This window comes from Ipomoea triloba, chromosome 4, assembly GCF_003576645.1.
Source record: "Ipomoea triloba cultivar NCNSP0323 chromosome 4, ASM357664v1".
NCBI classification, from domain to species: domain Eukaryota; kingdom Viridiplantae; phylum Streptophyta; class Magnoliopsida; order Solanales; family Convolvulaceae; genus Ipomoea; species Ipomoea triloba.
In genome coordinates, this window is record NC_044919.1 from 22,663,468 (window position 1) to 22,684,115 (window position 20,648).

At 34.2% G+C, this 20,648-nt stretch overlaps 2 protein-coding genes across 2 annotated transcripts in view; both read right to left on the minus strand.

The window, feature by feature from the left end:
- Positions 1-3,236: 3,236 nt before the first annotated feature.
- LOC116017437 (bidirectional sugar transporter SWEET9-like) lies at positions 3,237-5,507 on the minus strand. The gene is made up of 6 exons (XM_031258023.1): positions 5,375-5,507; positions 4,909-4,945; positions 4,570-4,780; positions 4,166-4,330; positions 3,915-4,034; positions 3,237-3,664 (listed from the first exon to the last, which is right to left on the minus strand). The coding sequence occupies exons 1-6, from the start codon at positions 5,403-5,405 to the stop codon at positions 3,392-3,394; spliced, it is 837 nt and encodes a 278-aa protein (XP_031113883.1). The 5' UTR covers positions 5,406-5,507; the 3' UTR covers positions 3,237-3,391.
- Positions 5,508-19,039: 13,532 nt separating this feature from the next.
- LOC116016393 (RNA pseudouridine synthase 7) overlaps positions 19,040-20,648 on the minus strand; it is a 10,889-nt gene continuing 9,280 nt past the window's right edge. The window contains exon 12 of the mRNA XM_031256632.1: positions 19,040-20,080. Coding sequence (XP_031112492.1) covers positions 19,978-20,080 — 103 coding nt within the window. The 3' untranslated portion in view covers positions 19,040-19,977. The remainder of the gene's footprint in view (positions 20,081-20,648) is intronic.

A 20,648-nucleotide genomic window follows, 5' to 3' on the forward strand; every position in this document is an offset into this window, starting at 1 on the left:
TATATATATATATATATATATATATATATATATATATATATATATATATATATATATATATATATATATATATATATATATATATATTCTAGTTTTTTCATTATATTGAATTTGTCAATATTAAATTTAAACGAATTGACTCACAATGACATATAAAATTGAAGATGAATAATATTTATCATAAAATGGAAAGAAGGGTATACACGCAATTTTTATTTCTGAATTTTGAGTTTAATTACTAGTAGCAATTTAATTATTAATTAAGCCAATGGGGTAGCTCAAGTGGCAAGTGAGCTCTCTTTGTGGGGAGGAATTTTGGGAGAACCCGGGTTTAATTACCACAAGTGACGATTCCCCCTGGACCATCTCCCGTGCCTCTCGGAGCGAACATGGGTAAATTTAATTATTAATAAAAAATTGTTACGTTGTTTTTTAGTTAATTATTTGAGATAAAAAAAATCAGTGCAAATGATCTAAAAAAAAATAAAAAATCAGTGCAAATGATCTAACAACACGTTTGGTTCACGGAATGAATTTTGAGGTAATAGGAATGCTATTCCATAAGGAATAGAATAAGAATTGTATTCTATCGTTTGGTTCGTGGAAGGAATAGACTTTAGGAATTATATTACAGTGTCTGGTTGGTTTAAGATATAGCCTAATACCTAGGGGGCTAGGAATCTCTATTCCCCTTTCAAGGGGAATAGGTCATTCCCATGAACATTGTTCCTGGAATAGAAAGTTTTACCAAATAGCGGAATAAGCCTATTATTGGGAATGTTATTTCATTCCAGACCTATTTCGCGAACCGAACGTGCCATAAATGAAGAAATAATAAACGAAATGCTTCGAATGAGGAATAAGAAGAGCATTGTAAAACTTCTTTCTATTAGGTTTTGACAATTTCATCCTGCCATGGATGAAAAGAACTACCATGTAATAATTTAAGGGTGAAAAGTGATTATGAAATGAATTCAATGACAAAAAATGTCATTTTTCATAAGTTTAATAAAACTTTTGTGAAGTTATAATTCTTTCATCCAATCATGGGTGAATCAAGCCACCAAGCTAAAATAATAATTGAATGGTGAAAAATACCTGTCAAGATCAAGCATTTGCCACTACAGATATTGCTCACATGATACATATTTTTTGTTTCTAGGCAAATGCATATAATACTTTTATATGGGTTAACAAGTATTATATTTTGTTAAAAAGTATTACGGATATTTTCTAATACTTTTTCAAGAAATAAGTAATATTTTCCTAAGAAAACACAACACTTGTTAACCCGTAAAAAAAAAAGTATTACTATACATTTTTTTGTTACAAAGTATTACATATTTGAAATTTGTCTCACGCGAGATGATCTTATACAAAACTTGGTATATGAACTATGAAGTGTAGCCTAAAAATCATTTGTAATAAGGTGTATATAAATAGCTTTCTAAAGTTCATAAATTACTTATATAATTTATTTGTTTATTTTTTTATTTTTGTAAATTTACTCAAATTAAGTAAATAAAAGGCATGATGAACATCAACTCAATAATATAATTATGCATTATATATAACAATATAAAATGATTAAGAAAATAAAAGGCATAATGACGAACATCAACTCATCAATAATATAAGTATATATAAATATATAAAGATATTAACCAAATAAAAGGCATGATGAACATCAGCCCGATAATATAATTATATATAGCAATATAAAGTTGTTGGGCTATGGCGGTTGAAATGCGGCACTGACGGTTATGCAATTATAAAAAAATAATGTTAGGCCTTTGCTATTAGCTATAGCTTTTAGTGTAGTAGTAAGTGTTTCATCCTGACAATTGGTATCAAAGTAGGTAAGTGATGGGGAGGGATTGTTGGGTTACAGCTCAGAGAGCCGAGTCTATTATTTTGTCATTAAAACATAACGTTAATTGCTATGCAAGTATAATGAAATAATATTATATTGTGTCTTCACTACTAGCTTTATATTTTGGCATAACGATAAACGCTTAAATCCTAACAAAAGTGATTTAGCAAATAAAAGGCATGATGAACATCAACTCAATAATATAATTATATCTAAAAACATAATAAGTGTGAATGAAGGTTATACCCTTCATTTATGTCCTTTTTTTTTCCGTTAAGTTTTTTTGTACATTATGCTATAAAAGTTGTACTTTACAATATATTAGACAAACATACCCCTACCGTTATAACTTCCGTTATCTTTTCCACTATTGTTACCATGCACATGCATCTACTATATATTTTCTTATTTTCTTCAATAATAATAATATATACATATTATATATTGGAGTTATATGTTAGTTATTTTCTAAAATATAAATATAAATTTATAAAAATATTTTACATTATTATTATTATTATTATTATTTACAATAATTTAAATATCTAAAATATAAATAAATTTAAAATTTTATTATAAAATATTAATATTGGGCACCTATTTTTTACGCATCGCGCATAAGAAAAACTAGTATATCAATATAGAGTGATTAAGCAAATAAAAGGCATGGCATGATGAACATCAACTCAATAATGTGAAGTATATATAGCAATATAAAGTGATTAAGAAAATAAAAGGCATGATGAACATCATCAACTCAATAATATAATTATATATAGCAATATAAAGTGCTAGGTTCAATCAAAACATTGATTCAACAATTAAAGATAATTACTATAAACTGGACAAATATGATTAATGTATCTCAAAATAGTGAAGCAAGAAGTCTAAATTGCAGCAAAAAAATATATTATTATTGTTGTAGTTGTTGATAAGTTGGGTAAATTGCTAAATTAGCAATTTCATGAGGATACTGTTGCAACTTTAATTTGTATAACAAAAATGGATAATAAATTACTACAACTTGGCCAATGAAGCACTGAACCCCCGCCTCAATTCTTTGGGAAGAAAGAATATTATAAGAAAATTATTTAATTACCAAATTAATGTTGGATGTTCTTAAAAATTTCAAGTTATAATTAATTTTAATTGTTAATATATAGTTTAACTAAAGATATATTAATACACTTTAGACATCTCACCATCTTAAAATACATATGATGTTATTATTTCTCTGATCTTGATCGAGTTTGTATATATTTATTATCTTATATATATCCCTAAAGGATTGAGTTAGGAGTATAGTTTTGTGGATAGCATTTAATTAATTTGTTAAAGTTGATTAGGAATATGAAAGCAATAATAATAATAATTAATAATTATATATAATACAAAACAAGTTGAAATTAAATAATTAAGCCACACATAACATACACAATTGAAGGACATGACAGACATGATAATTAAGATACGAAATGACAGTCAAGCATTGCTTCGCTTAAGCTTGCATGATAGCAATTAGTTAGGAGTTTGAGACACGGGCAAAGGCAACGGCACCGGCACTGCCACGGCCAGCGGCGGAGACATTCCGGTGAGCGCAAGAGCAGCGCTGAGCTTGACAACATCGATCACCTGCTCTTTCAACTCCTCCGGGACCTGCTGCTTCAGCTCCACTTGCTCACTTTCCGGCAGCTTTTGCTCGGCGCTCGATTCCGTCTTCTTCCCGTTCTTGTATACCACGTAAAGCACCATCTGGAGGATGCCGAAGATGAACCCCAATATGTTCGGAATCTGCATTCAATACGTACCCACCCTTAAATAACTATATATATTTATTTATTTATTCAGATTCATATGACAGCTATGCCTTAGGTGAGAATGTGAGAACTGTATGAGTGCACAAAATCTACTACACGGATGCACACGCATCTACTTTATGTTTAGGGGTAGATTGTGTGCACTCATGCAATAATTCGCAAGTTCTCACCTAAGACATGGTTTTAATAGATATATAATTAACAATCTAATAATTCATGCTTACTGCAATATTGTAGTCCTTGCGGAGTAGACCGTAGAAGAACCACATGACAGCGCTAAGAGTGAGGAAAAAAGAGAGGAGAAATGGCATGTACTCCACACTTTTGGTCTTGATAACTTGCCTCTGCGCGCAACACATCAGATAATATACATTACATTTTATATATATGCAAGCACGTACGTACTAATTAAAAGTGTAATTAAATTGGAAACTTCAACTAATATATATTATAATATTAAATTAGCCATACGTACCAAAATGCACAATGGTGCGACAAACACGCACAAAGCAAACACTAAGCAAATCCACCCTACAATATGGGCTCGGCTTGAGGAGTCTTTGGCCACAAATTGAGTAATCAGAATGATTAGCCCGTACCCACCAACGTTCAGGAGAAGAAGAGCTTTCATTGTGTTAATCTGCAAACACAAATTAATTAAAACCCCCAATAGTATTAATTTACTCCTTATATTATTGCATTCATTCAATTCGTAATTACTATAATCAACCCACAAGTCAGATCCTTAATTAGAGATTCAATCTAGACCCCATACTGTTATGACATTTAAGTTAGGCGACGAATTGAACCAACTATCCAAAGCGCAGGGGCTTAGTTAATTAGTAGAATGGAGTTGGAGGAGTTATAATTTGTACATACCTTAGCTTTGTTGGTGGCATAGAAGAGGAAGAAACAAAGGTAGAAAGTTTGTACGAAACATCCGACAGAGTTGATGGTAATGAGAAGAGTGGTGTCGGGGGTGAGGAAAGCGTAGTAAATCCATAGCATGGCACTGAACAGCCCGACAACGTACGGCACTGATTGGAATCCTTCCGTCGATTTCTTCGTGTAAATCTTATAAAATGTTGGCCTGCAACATATACATACGTCCCTCCACAAATTAAAACCCCTAGCTAACAATATAATGTATCTATTTCCTTCTCAACTAACTATGAAACATATATATATGGAACATTATATTATATATATTGTACTTACACGGGTGCAAGGTACACCATGAATGAGACAATATTCCCTGCAAAACAATCATAGCAAAACCAAACAAAACTTTATCATATCAACTAGGCATGCACAAAAGTAAGCTGAAAGAAAGAAACAAAGAAAAGTTTAAAATATATATTGTGCATGTATTTGTATATTACTCCATGCGCTTGCTAGCTGTCTCATGGGAAACCATATATATAATATAATATCAAATCAGTGGTGATTTGAGGTAATCCCAGTCAAAATGGCAAGAGATCTACACTACTTGTAATCACAAGGTTACAGGTTGGTTTGAGTTTGTCAGTTATGAGTAACTTAGACTGGTTTACTTTTGGCTAGGTAATAATGCGGGGTTTACCTACAACCGAAAGGATTGTAGGGTTTCCCAAGCAATGGAGGAGATGAATAATAATAGTGTATATAGGAACACGCATATATATCAAATAAGCTTTAATTTTACCTAGAAGACCGAACGCAAAAGCCAAGTCCATTCTCACAAGAATGAAGGATTAAGATTTGAATATAATGTAGGCACTCCTTGTGAGAGTAGTGAAGTAGTAGTAGTAGCTAGGTAGCTAATTGTTGAGTGAATGTAAGCTTGGGTAATCAATTCAAGTGAGGGGTTCATTTATATAGAGGAGGTGGAATGTGCATTACGGCTAGTTTTGGTGGGAAGGCGGGCATTGTAGTATTTTCTTTTTCAATTTTTTTTTACACACAAAAGTTTAAACAGGGGCGGGTGCAACTTGTGTGAGTAGGTATATAATATATAAACATAAATGTGCAGTTCAATTATCAATTTAAACTTTTAATTAAGATGGAGTATAGTCTACGTGTTGCTGGGAGCCCATAAAAAAGTAATTGGTCCGCACATGTGAGGGGAAATTGTTATACATGGACCAAGGTTTATATTGCATTGTCAACCTTTATATATAAAAATTATGTACCTTCAATTAACACATTATGTACTTACAATTAACAGTTTTGGTACATGTAAATAAATAACTTGATAATTGCTAACACATAATATGATAACTACAGGTACAAAAACTGTCAAACTCCAGATATAAAATGTGTCAATTACAGATACAGAATCTGAAAGTTATTTTTGGACCAGAGTCTATAATGCAAGGTAGATCCAGGTCCATGATATAATTTGCCCGTGAGGGGCATGTTGAGCATATATATATATAATATATAAACGTAAATATGCAATTCAATTATCAACTTAGGTTTGTTTTTAATTGAGATAGATGGAGCACATACTTCAATTGAACTATTCCAATTTGCAATATATTTACTTTTTAGCTAGCAATAGCGAGATGAACGATTCTTACCGGCCAGCTCATCAACTAATCTTTTGGGCAGTGGGATGGGAGTAGTGTTAAATTAATTAAGCATTGCTTAATTGGTAACTTTGTTGATTATTGTTTACAGTTGTTGAAAAGTATCCGAAAGCATTACATTACATTTATTAGAAATGAGATGAGATGAGATAGAGCACAGCTGCATGCATGAATGATCCAAATTGTAATCTTTCCTTGGCTAATGCTCCATTTAACCCAATATAGATTGGGTTTCCCTCTTGCAAAAGATTGAGGCAAGGAAGAGGGTTAGGCTCCATGCTGGTAAATACCCAAATGCAATTAAAGTGGGGCTCCACCAGTTTTTCTCTTTCTGATGTGTCACCCACCAATCCAATTGGGGAGCTTAAGCCTTACAACTCATACTTGACATTTCAAGGAGGGTTAATGCCTACCCTATTCACCCCCAAGATGTGCCCCTATTCAGTAAAAAGTGAATGAATTGGGGAATAATGGGGCAGGGCCACCAGTTATGTGTGGCCACCTCACCATCAATAATACATACACTTTGGCCATCTCATCTTTTACTGGATCAGATTTCATTTCCAGTTGCCACCATCACTCCATTTCCAACTTGCATCAAATATAACCTTACCTTTAATTTGCCCATATATTAACCCTTCAACTTGATGATCAATTCATCTTCATTAATGCATGCCTGCCTGCATTGTTAGGCCAGACTGTTTATCCTTGCAATACTCTCTCACTTTTAAAAATTGGTCATACTGTTATATCATTATATTTATAATTTACACAATATTTTTTTCTTTTATCTTTTACCATTTCAACTAGATCACCAGTAAAATATAATATAATATAATATATAATAGTAGTAGCAATAATAATAATAATAATAATAATAATAATAATAATAATAATAATATGTTTAATAATTAAAAACGATCAATTGGAGGCCATTTGTCAAAAATTTCAGTTCCATTTATAGCAAAAAAAAAGTGGGTCCACTCAGCTGCACTTGTTTATTTTAAAGGATTGCAAAAATTGCAACCCTTTCAATCCCCATAGGCTCTTTAAAAAATGACATGGTCACATGCCGTGTAATATCAGTCGTTATACGATGGACCATGGTCCACAATGCATTGTATTGTAGACCATGGTCACAAAACGACGTCGTTTCAGTAAATAAAAAAAAAGATTGCCGTAAGTTGTAACGGAGCTCCGTAACTGATACTACAATTCATCTCAAAAGATACTACTTCACATTTGTTTTTATATTATCGAATGAAACTGTAGTTATATCGAAATGTAACTGTAGTTGTGTTGAAATGCAGCTGCAGTGTATATAAACTGATCCTGAATAACAGTTTCACATTTTTTGGTGTATATTGTCTAATGAAACTGTAGTTATATCGAAATGATATTGTAGTTGTGTTTAAAGGAAATTACAGTGTATTATAAAAGAAACTGTAATTGTGTTGAAAGGAAACTGAATAACAATTTAACATATTTGAGTGTATAATGTCGAATGAAACTGCAGTTATATCGAAAAAGAACTACAGTTATGTTGAAAGGGAACTACAATTGTGTTGAAAAGAAATTGCAGTTACGTTGAAAGGAAACTACAGTTGCGCGGAACGGAGCCGTTTTAGCCGTTTGTTTTCATTAATCAAAACGACGCTGTTTTGATACGCAGTCCATAATCCATTGTGGACCGCGGTCCACAGTAAAATTTGCAGTGTAATATTGAACCCCAGTTGCAAGGATGATGTTAGAAGAACATTTTTTATATTTTTCTGTGAAAATGAAAAATTAGAGAAAATAAATAAATAAATTGTTTTACTCGTACATTTTTTTCAATTTAGAGAATAGAGAAAGAAGATTGTAAAGTGGGAGAAAGTGAAAACAAATTAAAGAATTGAATTTAAGTAATTAACACAATATAAGTATTTTGGGAATACCATGTTTTTAATTATATGCTTAATTAATTTTCATTAATGGTATAATGTAACAATTTATCTATATTGTAACACAACATAAGTATTTTGGGAATACCATGTCCTCAAGTTCACGTTTGCTTTCTTTTGTTACATGCAAGCATTGTTGCAAAAATCGGACGCCTAGGCGCTAGGCGCTCCTACACCGAGACGAATTGCTCCATAGGCGGCGGCGGCCTAGTGCCTAACTCGGCCGACTGAGCCGAGTTGGCGGTCGACTCGGCTAGATCGGCTAAGTTAATTCGCCCAAATCGACAGAGTTAGCCGAGTTAACTCGAGCGAGTCGGTCTTATTAATTTTTTTATTATATTCATATATATTTAAATTTATTTATTTATATAAATAAAATAAATAATATATATATATATATATATATATATATGACATACACTCACACACATGCATTATTTTTTTGTTTTTATAGGTCGCTGCCTAAGCACCGCCTAGGCGCTAGGCGCTAGTCTACCGCCCGACTAGCGCCCAGCGCCTACTGCAACCATGCTTGCAAGTTGTTATATTTGATCATTTGGGAGTTATGGAAGCATAGGAATGGGTGCATGCATGGTTGGGGGCCACCTAGCATCTCTAAGGTGATCTTTAGCGTGGCTAAGTCGGTGGTAGAGTGCATCCTTCACGGATGGCCAGGGAAGCACATCTTGCCCCCCGAGTTGGCCCTCATTCTTGCTTACTTGAGTAGTTAGGTGCCGAGACGTGTTGTTCGCATGGTTCGATGGTCGGCTTTTCCAGATGGACCTTTAAAGGTAAAAATAAAAAATAAAAACAATCTCTCTATCTCTAGCTCCATGGGGGGTGCCTTTGTTATGGGGTTGCTAACTCAGGGTCTATGGATGGATTTCGGAGTCTTTTCGGGTTCTCTTTACATATCTTCAGTGGTCTCTGTTTAGGGGTACTAGGTATATCCTTGTGGAGACTTCAATGTTGGAGTACAAGAACTATTTTGATTCTTCATCTCGCGCTCCTAGGTATTTGGACAGTGAGGTCTCAGGTCTTAGGTTTCTTGCCTCTTGTGCCTCTTTGACCGCTCTAGTCTGTTCAACTAAAGCGAATATGCCTTGTCTTGCTTTTGTTGAGTGAGTATCATGGAGGGACGGGGACTTTTATTTAAGGATTACAAGTGAAAAGTTGACGTTCCGCAGAGGATTGGTGTTATAACACGTACTTGTGTAATTACCTAACTTCTAGACACCAAAGTCTTAAGCCCATAAGAATCCAAGCACACTCATGCACATAGATGGGAAAATAAACACAAAATAACACGCCGAATATATGAAATAACACAATAAGAAAAGACAATGCTCAAGTTAGGAAATATCACCTTCTAGATGTTACAATAACCTATTGGATTAGAAAGAACAAATAACCAAGGTATCATGAGGGAATGCACGATGGAATCCTAGCTTAACAGTAACTTTCATGGTCAGTCAAACAAGGATTAGAACAAGGGATTGCCTCACTTTCGTGATGCTTCTTCCCCAAGTTCTTCAAGTTCACGAAGCATCAAGGCCCCCCAAATTTTCTCTTACTTTCAAAGAGATAAATTTGGTTGTGCAAGGAGCGGCTTGAGTTCTTCAACCAATTCTCATTATGGCAAGCTAATGAATACTACGTACCACACATTAGCAAGATTAAATTTAAAAAATCCTTCAATTCACAAACATATGAACCCTAGATTAAAGTTCTACCCCTTATGCAATAATCACATACAAAACATTAAGATAGGCAATGAATCCCTAACCTATGCCCCTAAATGACTACTCACACTTAGGAAGCATAGATATAAGGAAAGCACAAGCAAATAGCAGAAACATTGCACAAACGATAAAATAAACGGTAATAAAAGCTTCTCTATTGAAGATGCCCAAAGCAATGTTGAATCAAACTCCAATCTGTAGTGACAAGCTTGAAAGATGGATTCCAAATGTAAAACTAATCAAATCTATCCTAAAATGATGATAGGAAATAAAAAGAAAATAATCTATGCTACCTAGGGTTCTAATCCCTTCATTAAAGTTAGAAAATATAGATTAATACAAAGAACAGGAACAAGCACACGGGCAATGACACGGGCGTATTGTCACCCTTCTTCGCACTATAGCCATCTCACAGGCGTGTCTCTTCTCGTACCCAATGATGGGCTCAGTCACTAGCGTGAAGGCACCCATGCTTTATCTAAAATACTGCTTCTAGTATTTGTCTCGCCCATTTCAACACAATCTTCTCATATACTACTCCAAAGCATTCTTCGCTCCTATCCAACGAACTCCCCAGCTCCACAAACGGCTAAAATCACTCCTTTGCATGAGTGGGTACAACTATAGATAAATACATATGATATGAACCAGCCCACACCAGATCAAATAAAAGCTCATAACGGGCTCATCACAACGCCCATCACTACATCCTTAAAGCATCATTGGAGGAAGAAACAAGAAAGTCCAATAAGAATGAAAGTATTATAGTGACTCGTTTCAAGTGATATCACAGATCGAAGACAATACTTATAAGCTTCGAGGTCGAATCATTTTCAAGAAGAGGATGATGATGTGGCCCAGCATAATGAAGATCCATTAAGAGTACCAATTGGTCCAATCACAAGGTTTAAGTCCAAACAATTAAGGCAACTCTTCATTGGTTATGTTCAAAGATGATGGAAATCCAAGTCAAGCCCATTTTCAAAAGATGAAGAAGAACTCAAAGCTTTTTATAATATTTTAAGTGCTGATTTTGGAGATTAAATTAGGCCCAAATTAGCCCTATTATTTTTGTCCATCATTAATTTAAAACGTTAGGCATGAAAGAAAAAACACTAATTTGTATTTAGAAAGGATTCCTTAAATCCCTTTCTAAATAGGATTATCTTTACTTGTTTTCTAAATTAGGGTTAGGACTCTTTTTCCCATTGTATTTAGGATTACAATGCTGCCCCTATATCTATAAATAGGGCAAACCATAGCAGCTTTAATTTACGCTTTCATTCAATAAAACTCCTATGTTTTTCTTTACACTTGTGTAAGAAACCTTATTGCTAATTGTGAACTCAATTAATAGCTAGTTCATGGACTCGACTAGCAAATTGATTCGTGGACTCGAATCATTCTTTCTTTCTTCAACCTTAGATTTAGATTCGTGGAGTCGTTCTTGAATCGGAGGAAACTAGATTCGACTCTGGTTTATTAAAGATTGCATCATCGAGGTACTTGAAGCTACAACGGGATTTTTCTAAGTCTTTGAGGATCCGGGACTAAGGGTTTTGCGTGAGGTCTAAGGTATTTTGATCCATCTCTATTCTTGCATTGAGAGCTATCTTGGGACAATAGTCTATTTTATTTGAACCTTGAACTTGGTTCTCATCAATTTGGTATTTAATATAGCCTAGGGTAGTTAAGATAGCAAAACAATATGAAAAATTTGCTTCTTGTCTTGAATATAAGTATGAGGATGAGGTATGTGACCATTTTGAAACCCCCAATGAACACGTTGAGGGGGAACCATTCATACCTTTAAATTTTGATTCTGAATATGCCGATAGTGAGTATATTCATACTATTGTTGCTAAGTGGGTTTTGAATGTTCACCCTTTAAAAAAAGATGAGTCTCAAAGAGAAAATATCTTTTATGCTAAGGGATCAATTAGAGGGAATGCTTGTATTGTGGTAATAGATTCTTGAAGTTGCACAAATGTAGCTAGTGCAGCTATGGTTAAATTTCTTCAATTACCTTTGCTTGATCACCTGAATCCTTATCTTTTGCAATTGCTAACTGATGCAGGAGAAGTTTGAGTAACCAAACAGGCTATTATTCCTTTATCTATTAATAGTTACTCTACCAAAATCTTGTGTGATATTATCCCAATGCGGGCTGCTCATATCTTGTTAGGTAGACCACGATAGTTTGACAAAAAAATCAGTTCTGAATGGAGTTAGATGTCTTGCCTCCTTTGTCTCCTAAACAAGTAGAAGAAATCTCAATTGAGGTTGACGCAAGCTCTCAAACCAGCTTTGAAGAAAGAAGAAATTAAAGATAGAAAAGTGGACGAACCTCCATGTTTGGAATTGCAGTCGCCACTCCAATTTCCTCTAACTCAGTTTGTAGCCAAACAAAGGGATCGCAATCAGTGGCACAATGGAAAGGACCAGCCCAAGGTGTCAAAGTGCAACCTCTCTTCTCTTGGTAACTAAAAAGAATAGTAAGCTAGAGAAAAGAAGAGGAGTCATTATCTCCACTCACTTTTATTTCAAAAGGCATTAAAATTCTCTAGATTTGTTTGCCATGTTTCTATTAATGACTTACTTACTAGATGTGTTAGAAATTTGTTTGCCTTCATAGATCCGAGATTCCTTAATTTTGATTTTACTAGGACTTTATATGATAGAGATAAGGAATTACTTGGAATATTGGATGTTATAAGAAACATTTGAAAACTTCTTATGGCAAATACTACTTGCACAAGGGGCTAAGGTTCAAAATCAATGGGATTGACACTTTTTCTGTGTTTTGGGTACTAATTTAATTTAATTGTTGATTCACATAGAGAACAATTTGGTATTTCAAAGAGTGATGATTTTTGGGTTATTTTGTTATCCTAAATTATTAGCAAAAATATAAATTCCAGTCCCAATCAAAATGGAAGAATCAAAGACCAAGATAAAGTCAGAATACAAGTCCCAGTCAATGTAGGAAATCGCATTCCCATATGGACTAAAGATAAAGGATCTCTTGAAAGTCTTTATAAAGATCTCTAGCCAACAAGGAAAGGCAGGCATTCAATTCCCTATCTTATGTACCGAGAGCTGAGAAGTATTGAGATGAGAGAATTTCACTTAGAAGTAATACTAGAGTTAGGTTTCAATAGAGAGAGCTAGTGAGATCTAAATTTTCTATTGTGTAAAAAGTGTTCCTAAGCTTTGTACTTTAAATTGTGCTCATAGTGGATTCAGGCTTTTTTTCAATACGAAAAGTGTTTCACAACTTAGGGATTTCCTGAACTGCGTTAAAATTCTTTTTGTCACAATTAGTGTTTTGCAAGGATATTTTTATTGGTCAAAGAAGAAAAAAGATGTAGAATCTTAGTTCATAATTGTGCTACTTACCACCACACTACATCTAAATCATTACTTGATATTTCCATGGTTTACCTTTAAGCTCGAGCAAGAAAGATTTTGTGCCTGTCAATTTTAGCAAAATGACTTTTAGTACTTCTCAAGTTGTTACATTTTGTGGTGTGCTACTAGACTTAGTTGTTTTACTTGTTGATTGTAGGATAAAGTTAATTGAAGCAACTCGTGACAAGCATCCTAAGATGAAGTTGCATAAAAGTGATAAGGCACACAGTGAGCTTGCTAGTTTGTCTCCCATTGAAGATCCGGATTTGAAGATGAATCCTTTTCAAGAAGAGGAGAGTGATAGGAACCAGCCCACACCAGATCAAATAAGAGCCCATAACGGGCTCACCACAAGGCTCATCACTACATTCTTAAAGCATCATTGGTGGAAGAAACAAGAAAGTTCAATAAGAATTCCATTTGATAGAGGAAAGTATTATAGTGGCCCATTTCAAGTGATATCACAGATCGAAGACAATGCTTATAAGATTCGAGGTCGAATCATTTTCAAGAAGGGGAGGACGATGCAACCCAACATAATGAAGATCCATTAAGACTACCAATTGAGCCAATCACAAGGTCTAAGCCCAAACAATTAAGGTAACTCTTCATTGGTCAAACCCATTTGCAAAAGATGAAGAAGAACTCAAGGTTTTTTATAATTGTTTAAGTGCTTATTTTGGGGATTAAATTAGGCCCAAATTAACCCTATTATTTTTGTCCATCATTAATTTAAAATGTTAGGAATGAAAGAGAAAACACTAGTTTGTATTTAGAAATGATTCCTTAAATCCCTTTCTAAATAAGGCTAACTTGCTTTTTAGGTTAGGGTTAGGACTATTTTTTCCATTGTATTTAGGATTACAATGCTGCCCCTATATCTATAAATAGGGCAAACCATAGCAGCTTTAATTTACGCTTTCATTCAATAAAACCCCCTAAGTTTTTCTTTACACTTGTGTAAGAAACCTTATTGCAAATTATGGACTCAATTAGTGGCTAGTTCGTGGACTCGACTAGCAAATTGATTCATGAACTCGAATCATTCTTCTTTTCTTCAACCTTAGGTTTAAGTTCGTGGAGTCGTTCTTGAATCGAAGGAAACTAGATTCGACTCTAGTTTATCGAAGATTGCATCATCGAGGTACTTGAAGCTACAACGGGATTTTTCTAAGTCCTTGAGGGTTGGGATTAAAAATTTTTTGTGAGGTCTAAGGTTTTTTTATCTATCTCTATCCTTGCATTGAGAGCTATCTTGGGACAATACTCTATTTTATTTGAACCTAGAGCTAGGTTCATATCAACATATGAATTAGTCCTAGCTCACAACTTTCTAAGCCAAATTATGCACAAAGAGGGTTAAGATAGTGGGTAAAATATAGTCAAATAAAGAGTTTATCATTGGCCCCTTGAACAAATGGGTGATGGCAGTCGAGACTGTCATGCTGCTATTGGCAGTTCGCAACAGCCTAGTCCAATTGTGCTAGTGGTCGATAAAGATTAAAGACCATAATTTCAATTTCTATTGGTCAGTTGCTCAAAGTGGTGAAGGTAATCATATTACCCCCATCGATGCGTACAGATGTTTAGTATATCGTTGGCTACTTGCTCAACATGGTGATGATGGTCCAGACTATCTTGCTCACACTAGCAATTTTTTGGTACCTTGCTACCCATTTGCTCAAAGTGGTGATGGTGGTTTAGAGTACCCTACGGCTATTGGCGGTTTGCAATAGCCTAGTCTGGTCGTGCTAGTGGCTGGTAAAGATCATTATTCATGCATCTATTGACCACTTGCTCAAAGTGGTGATTGTGGTTCATATTGTCCTGTTGGTGCCTACGATTATTTGGTGCGCCGATGGCCACTTTTATAGACATATATTATATTTATAATATTTTATACACTATAAAAACATGTACATTTTTTTTATAGAATTGTGATTATTGCTATAATTATTTCAATGGTATAAAAAGAGTTGTTAGACTCATTTTCAAAAGTTTGACACATAGTGTATGTAAGGCATATTCTTGGAGATAAACGTACAGTTTTTGCAAATAGGGATTATCTTATGGATCTTGGCAACGAATTTGGGGATTGTGATAGGTTTTGCACAACTACCAATTGCATGAGTGACAACGAGCATATTTAAATTTGAATCTACACTCAACACTCCTTTGCCTATTTAAGGAGGCCAAGACTGCAAGCTTAGAATGGATCTGTCGTTTTTACTATTTCCTGAGATCAAAGAGAAAGATTACTAGTTTTCAAGCAATACTTAGTGTTCTAAGCTAAACAAAATCATCTAGATTGTAAAAGTCCAACCTCAAACCAAGACATCTCCTCTTGCAAAGGTGTTGGAAGATCAACTTCCAATGCAACTGACCCTTAGCGGAGTTTGATCAGGCAATGAAGCTTAGGTTGGTGAGAAGATTTCGAAGCTTGGATCCAAGGACTATCAAGCATACGCTTGGATCCAAGGACTGTCAAGCATAACCAAGTAGTAGTGTGATTGTGAAAGGCTCCTTTGTCACTTGTATATGTGTTCAAAATACATAGTGAAATTCCTTCTTACGTTATAAGAAGTAGGGGTTGGCATTTTGGTCTTCGGTTCAGTTTTTTTCGATTTCGGTTTCAGTTTTGGTTTTTCGGTTTTAAAAAATTTTAACCATTCGGTTTAACATTAGAGTTCGGTTCAGTTTGAAATGGTTCGGTTTCGGTTCGGATTTATTTCGGTTCGGTTTTCGGTTCGGTTTAAGTCCCAAATTATAGCGTTTCCTAAGTACTAATTGTGAGGTAAGAACAATTGCAACAAACAACAAAAGCGCAAAGTAGAGAACAAGCTATGAAGAAATCAAATAAAAAATTTAAGAGATACCAGTGAGAATAGGAATTAAACGACAAAGCAGGCGTAAGGGACTTAGATTTACTTCTTTATTATTTTTTTATTGTTGTTGTTGTTATTATAAGTATTATCATTATTAATTTATTATTATTATTATTAGTATTTAAACCTAACAAAGTTCGGTTCGGTTTTTACTAAACCGTTCGGTTCGGTTCGGTTTTTAACCGAACCGTTCAGTTTACAAGAATTTCGAACCGTTCGGTTTTGTATTACTAGTTATGTTCGGATCAGTTCTGATAAACCGAACCGAAATGCCCACCCCTAATAAGAAGAAGAGTGGAGTATGAAGTTATAAATCTCTTTCTCTCAAACTTACTTTCAACACGGCTCCTTTGTCACTTGTATATGTGTTCAAAATACATAGTGAAAGTCCTCCTTAAGTTATAAGAAGGAGAGTGGAGTATGAAGTTATAAATCTCTTTCTTTCAACTTTTATCTTTAAATTTGTCAGCAAATGTGACCCCCTTATGAAAAATCACTATATGCCATCTAAACACAAGGTATCCCCTCTTTCTAGACTTTTTTTTTTTTGCTCTATTACAATGCGTACATATTGAAGCACAAGAATAAGTATTGCCCCCACTGAGGCTCAAACCCACCACCTCCCGTATAAAGGGAAGCGTTTGATGCCACTAGACCACAAAGTCCTTGGCCCTTCTTTCTAGACTTTAATTTGCTTAAAACCAACAATACTCTCAACTATTATATGTTCTCTCGTGCTTAAAAAGTTGCAAATGGTGTTTCAATTATTGAATAGTGTATTTTTTTAGACAAAAATGTCCTCATGTCATTATAACATTATTAACTAATATTGTAAATGAAAAGTAATTTAAGTTAAAATATTAATCAGACCCTATATTTTGTTGTTTGATCAATATTGTCATACTATCATCATGTTTTTTAGTCAAATCATATACTAATTTCACTCAATTAGTTAGATTGTTACAATTTATTTGTTTTTGTTTATTTAACTTTTTTTTTTTAGCTTTCAAAAAAAAACTTTTTTTTTAATTTAATCCTACCACATAAATTATTATTCACTATGTGCAAAGAAACAATTAGCTTTAAAAATTATACGTCCAATTATTGCTTGAAACACAATTTTTTGGCACTTTTTTTCTTACATGTTTTTACTGGGTTTTCTATTTCTTTTATAATTTTTGTAAGTTAAAATGCATATTATAATTAATGTGATATTAATTTTCTAAACTTACTCCAATTATATAAACTTGTTCAACTAATATATTCATCTGCCAACTACTGTGTAGTGTGATGGCATCTCTTCTACCATTAGGGGCATTGATTCTTTGGACTGAAAAAGATTGAGAAAGTATACCCATCTCCTTAAGAGAGATTGCAAACAATATTGAACTATTGAACATAAAATTTCATGCATTTCACTTAAAATTACTAGTAATCAAGATAAATGGGATGAGCAACCTAAGAGCATCCACACCATCGAATTTAGCATTGTTTTTACCTCACATGTTCTCTTTCCTAATCACACCTGAAAAACTACCACAAAAACCCAATGTAGATTCTTTTGGATCTCAACTAACCTGCTGAAGTACTGGAGGGTTTATAAGATATTTTGCTGCAATCTAATATTGGGTCACCCATTTAGACCAAGTACCTTCATCTTTTATTTCATTGGGAATTGAATTACTCCATTTTATTTACTCGGTAAACGAGACTTTTCATCCGACTGTTATGATCATAATGTAATTTTAATCCTTCCATTATTTACAATGTACATTTAAACATTCAGTTATTACCAAAATGACATATTAGTGATGGATTTACTCCCTAATACACTCAATCTGTCACTTTAACAATAACTAAGAGACTAAATCTACATTTCAAATAATTAAAGAACTAGATCTATACCTCGTCACAATTGAACTAAACATGTTAATTTTTTCTTATTTATTCATTTTAGACCAATGCCATTCTATTCAAGAAAATAAATCTATAGCTCTAGCTATTGAACTATTAAAACAATTATGTATCAAGATCAAAGTTAGATGGGGTTGATCAAAATCTATGGTAACTATGTTTTCAAGTGTATCTATATATCCGGAAAGCATAGGCGTTTGCATGTCCCTGCAAAGAGGTGAAAATCTTGTTTACATTAACACATTTGATTCACATGGTCGAGCAACATGAAGTGACTTTCCCAAATGGGAGGTCATGAATTAGAAGTCTCAGTAGAAGCAAAATTGACTTGTTGGGCTATTCCAAAACAACCCTTATTCCCGAGTTCTCAAAACTTAGTAGATAATAGTAGTAGAATTGCCGATTGTTATTTTTATTATGCACCTATATCATTCAAAATAGCGGGTATTTACATCTTTTGAACGTTTATTTTATTTCTATTATGCAAACCGCAAACCGAACAATGAAATAGAATTTTTATTTTATTCCTTCCCTATGAAACAAGATTTCAATTCTTTCAAATTTCATTCCGTAAATCAAACATAGTGTAAGAGAGACATTAAACATCAATTGATGTTCCAATTACTAACAACCTTTCCATTCAAGTTGGTGTATCTTGAAGACTTAAATACGAATGTGGAGAGAACTATTTCTTCAAAGAGTAGTTGAGAACCAAAGTGACTTGAAAGAGCATATAAAACTTCAATCCCCACAATTTGAGGCCACACGTTTGACCCTTTTTCTCCTTTTCCTAAAGGTAGCCAAAACAAAAATACAGAAGAATGGTACAATAATATCAATGGTAATAATGATGATCCTGCTCTCTTCTAGTGGGAAATGGGAAAAGCCAAAGGGAAAATCTACACTTACACTAGAAAGACAAATATTTTGATTTTAAAGAAAGAATGATGCCATTTTGAAGGCAAGAGGGCATTACACTTGAGATTTTAATGTTTGGGGCTTTGGATTAGGACACTGCCTTGTACTGCAAATTGGGATCCAACTTTCACAAACCCATCATATGTTTGGCACAGTCGAGCAAATGCACCCTAATCGAAGTACACAAATGCTAAGGTGGCTACAGAATACATATTCAACTCCGTCTTGTGACTATAACCGACAAAGGACCACAAAAAAAGTAAACCAGCCTAAATTAACTATAGACCATAGCTAACCGACCAGCTCAAACTAAGGGGGCAAGGATTCAAACTCGTGACCTTGTAGTTACAAGTGTGGATCACTTGCCATCTTGACTGGGGTTACTATCTTTTAATATTTGAAAATAGGATCTAGTATCACCAGTCATACTCTCATTTCTCCTTTTCATGCTAAATTAGCTTAGTTTATATTTAGCAGTCTAACTTCAAATTTATCGGAGTTCCGCTGTTCTTCCTCTTACCAGAAATCTCATGTTAAACAAAAGAGGCTATAACAAAATAAATGGAAGAACCATTCAGCTCCAAATTCGTTCCTAAAAGAATCAAATTTGCAACTGATATGATTAGGTGTACTCATTTGAAGGAGGCAGGCTTCACTTGCAACAGTGTAAAGTTCACTTCAAGATACCAATTCCCACCACCTCACTTCTGGAGTACAGCTGTTCGGGTGCCTTCCAATTCCAACACTGAATATTCTTTCAGGACTGCTAGGCTGGTTGTTGGAATGTGATGCAGCTACAGAGAACACAATGAGTATTGGGAACTTAAAACCGTAGAGCAGTTTATATGTGCACTACGAAATTTCTCATATAGCCAGCCCATAAAAAGAAAAGATCGAGAAGAGGCTAGCTTAAGGATGACCAAACTGGATAAGGGCATTCATAAGTCCAATCTGGTCCAGAATATTTAACACAGTGCAGCCATAAACCCTCTTCATCACCATCATATCTGCATTAAACAAATCCAATGTACAGGGTGAGCTCTAAATAGATCCTTACCACCAGAAAGTTCAAAATAAGAGCTAATTTAGATGTCAATATAAATTTGCAGAGTTCCATATAGACACCTTTAGCATTATTATTAACTGGTATATTAATAACTGTAGGCTGTAGCTATATATATATATATGGTCTTGTTCCCGTGCGGACGTACGGTCATTCACCATTAGGTATGCAAGAATGCACCACGTGTTCAAAAATGCACCAGGGTATGATGCATTTTTGTGTTGAATTTTTGCATTTCACCCTAGTGCATTTCTGAACACGTTGTGGTGCATTTATGCATACCTAATGGTGCATGACAGCGCGTCCCAGGTTGTGGTGCATTTGTGCATTTCACCCTAGTTCATTTCTGAACATTTTGTAGTGCATTTATGCATACCTAATAGTGCATTCCGCACGGCCGCACTAGAACAGGACGCTGCATTTGGACCAATATATATATATATATATATGTATGTATATATGTATATGTATATAACCTTTTCGTATTCAAAAAAAAAAAAAAAAAAAAAAAC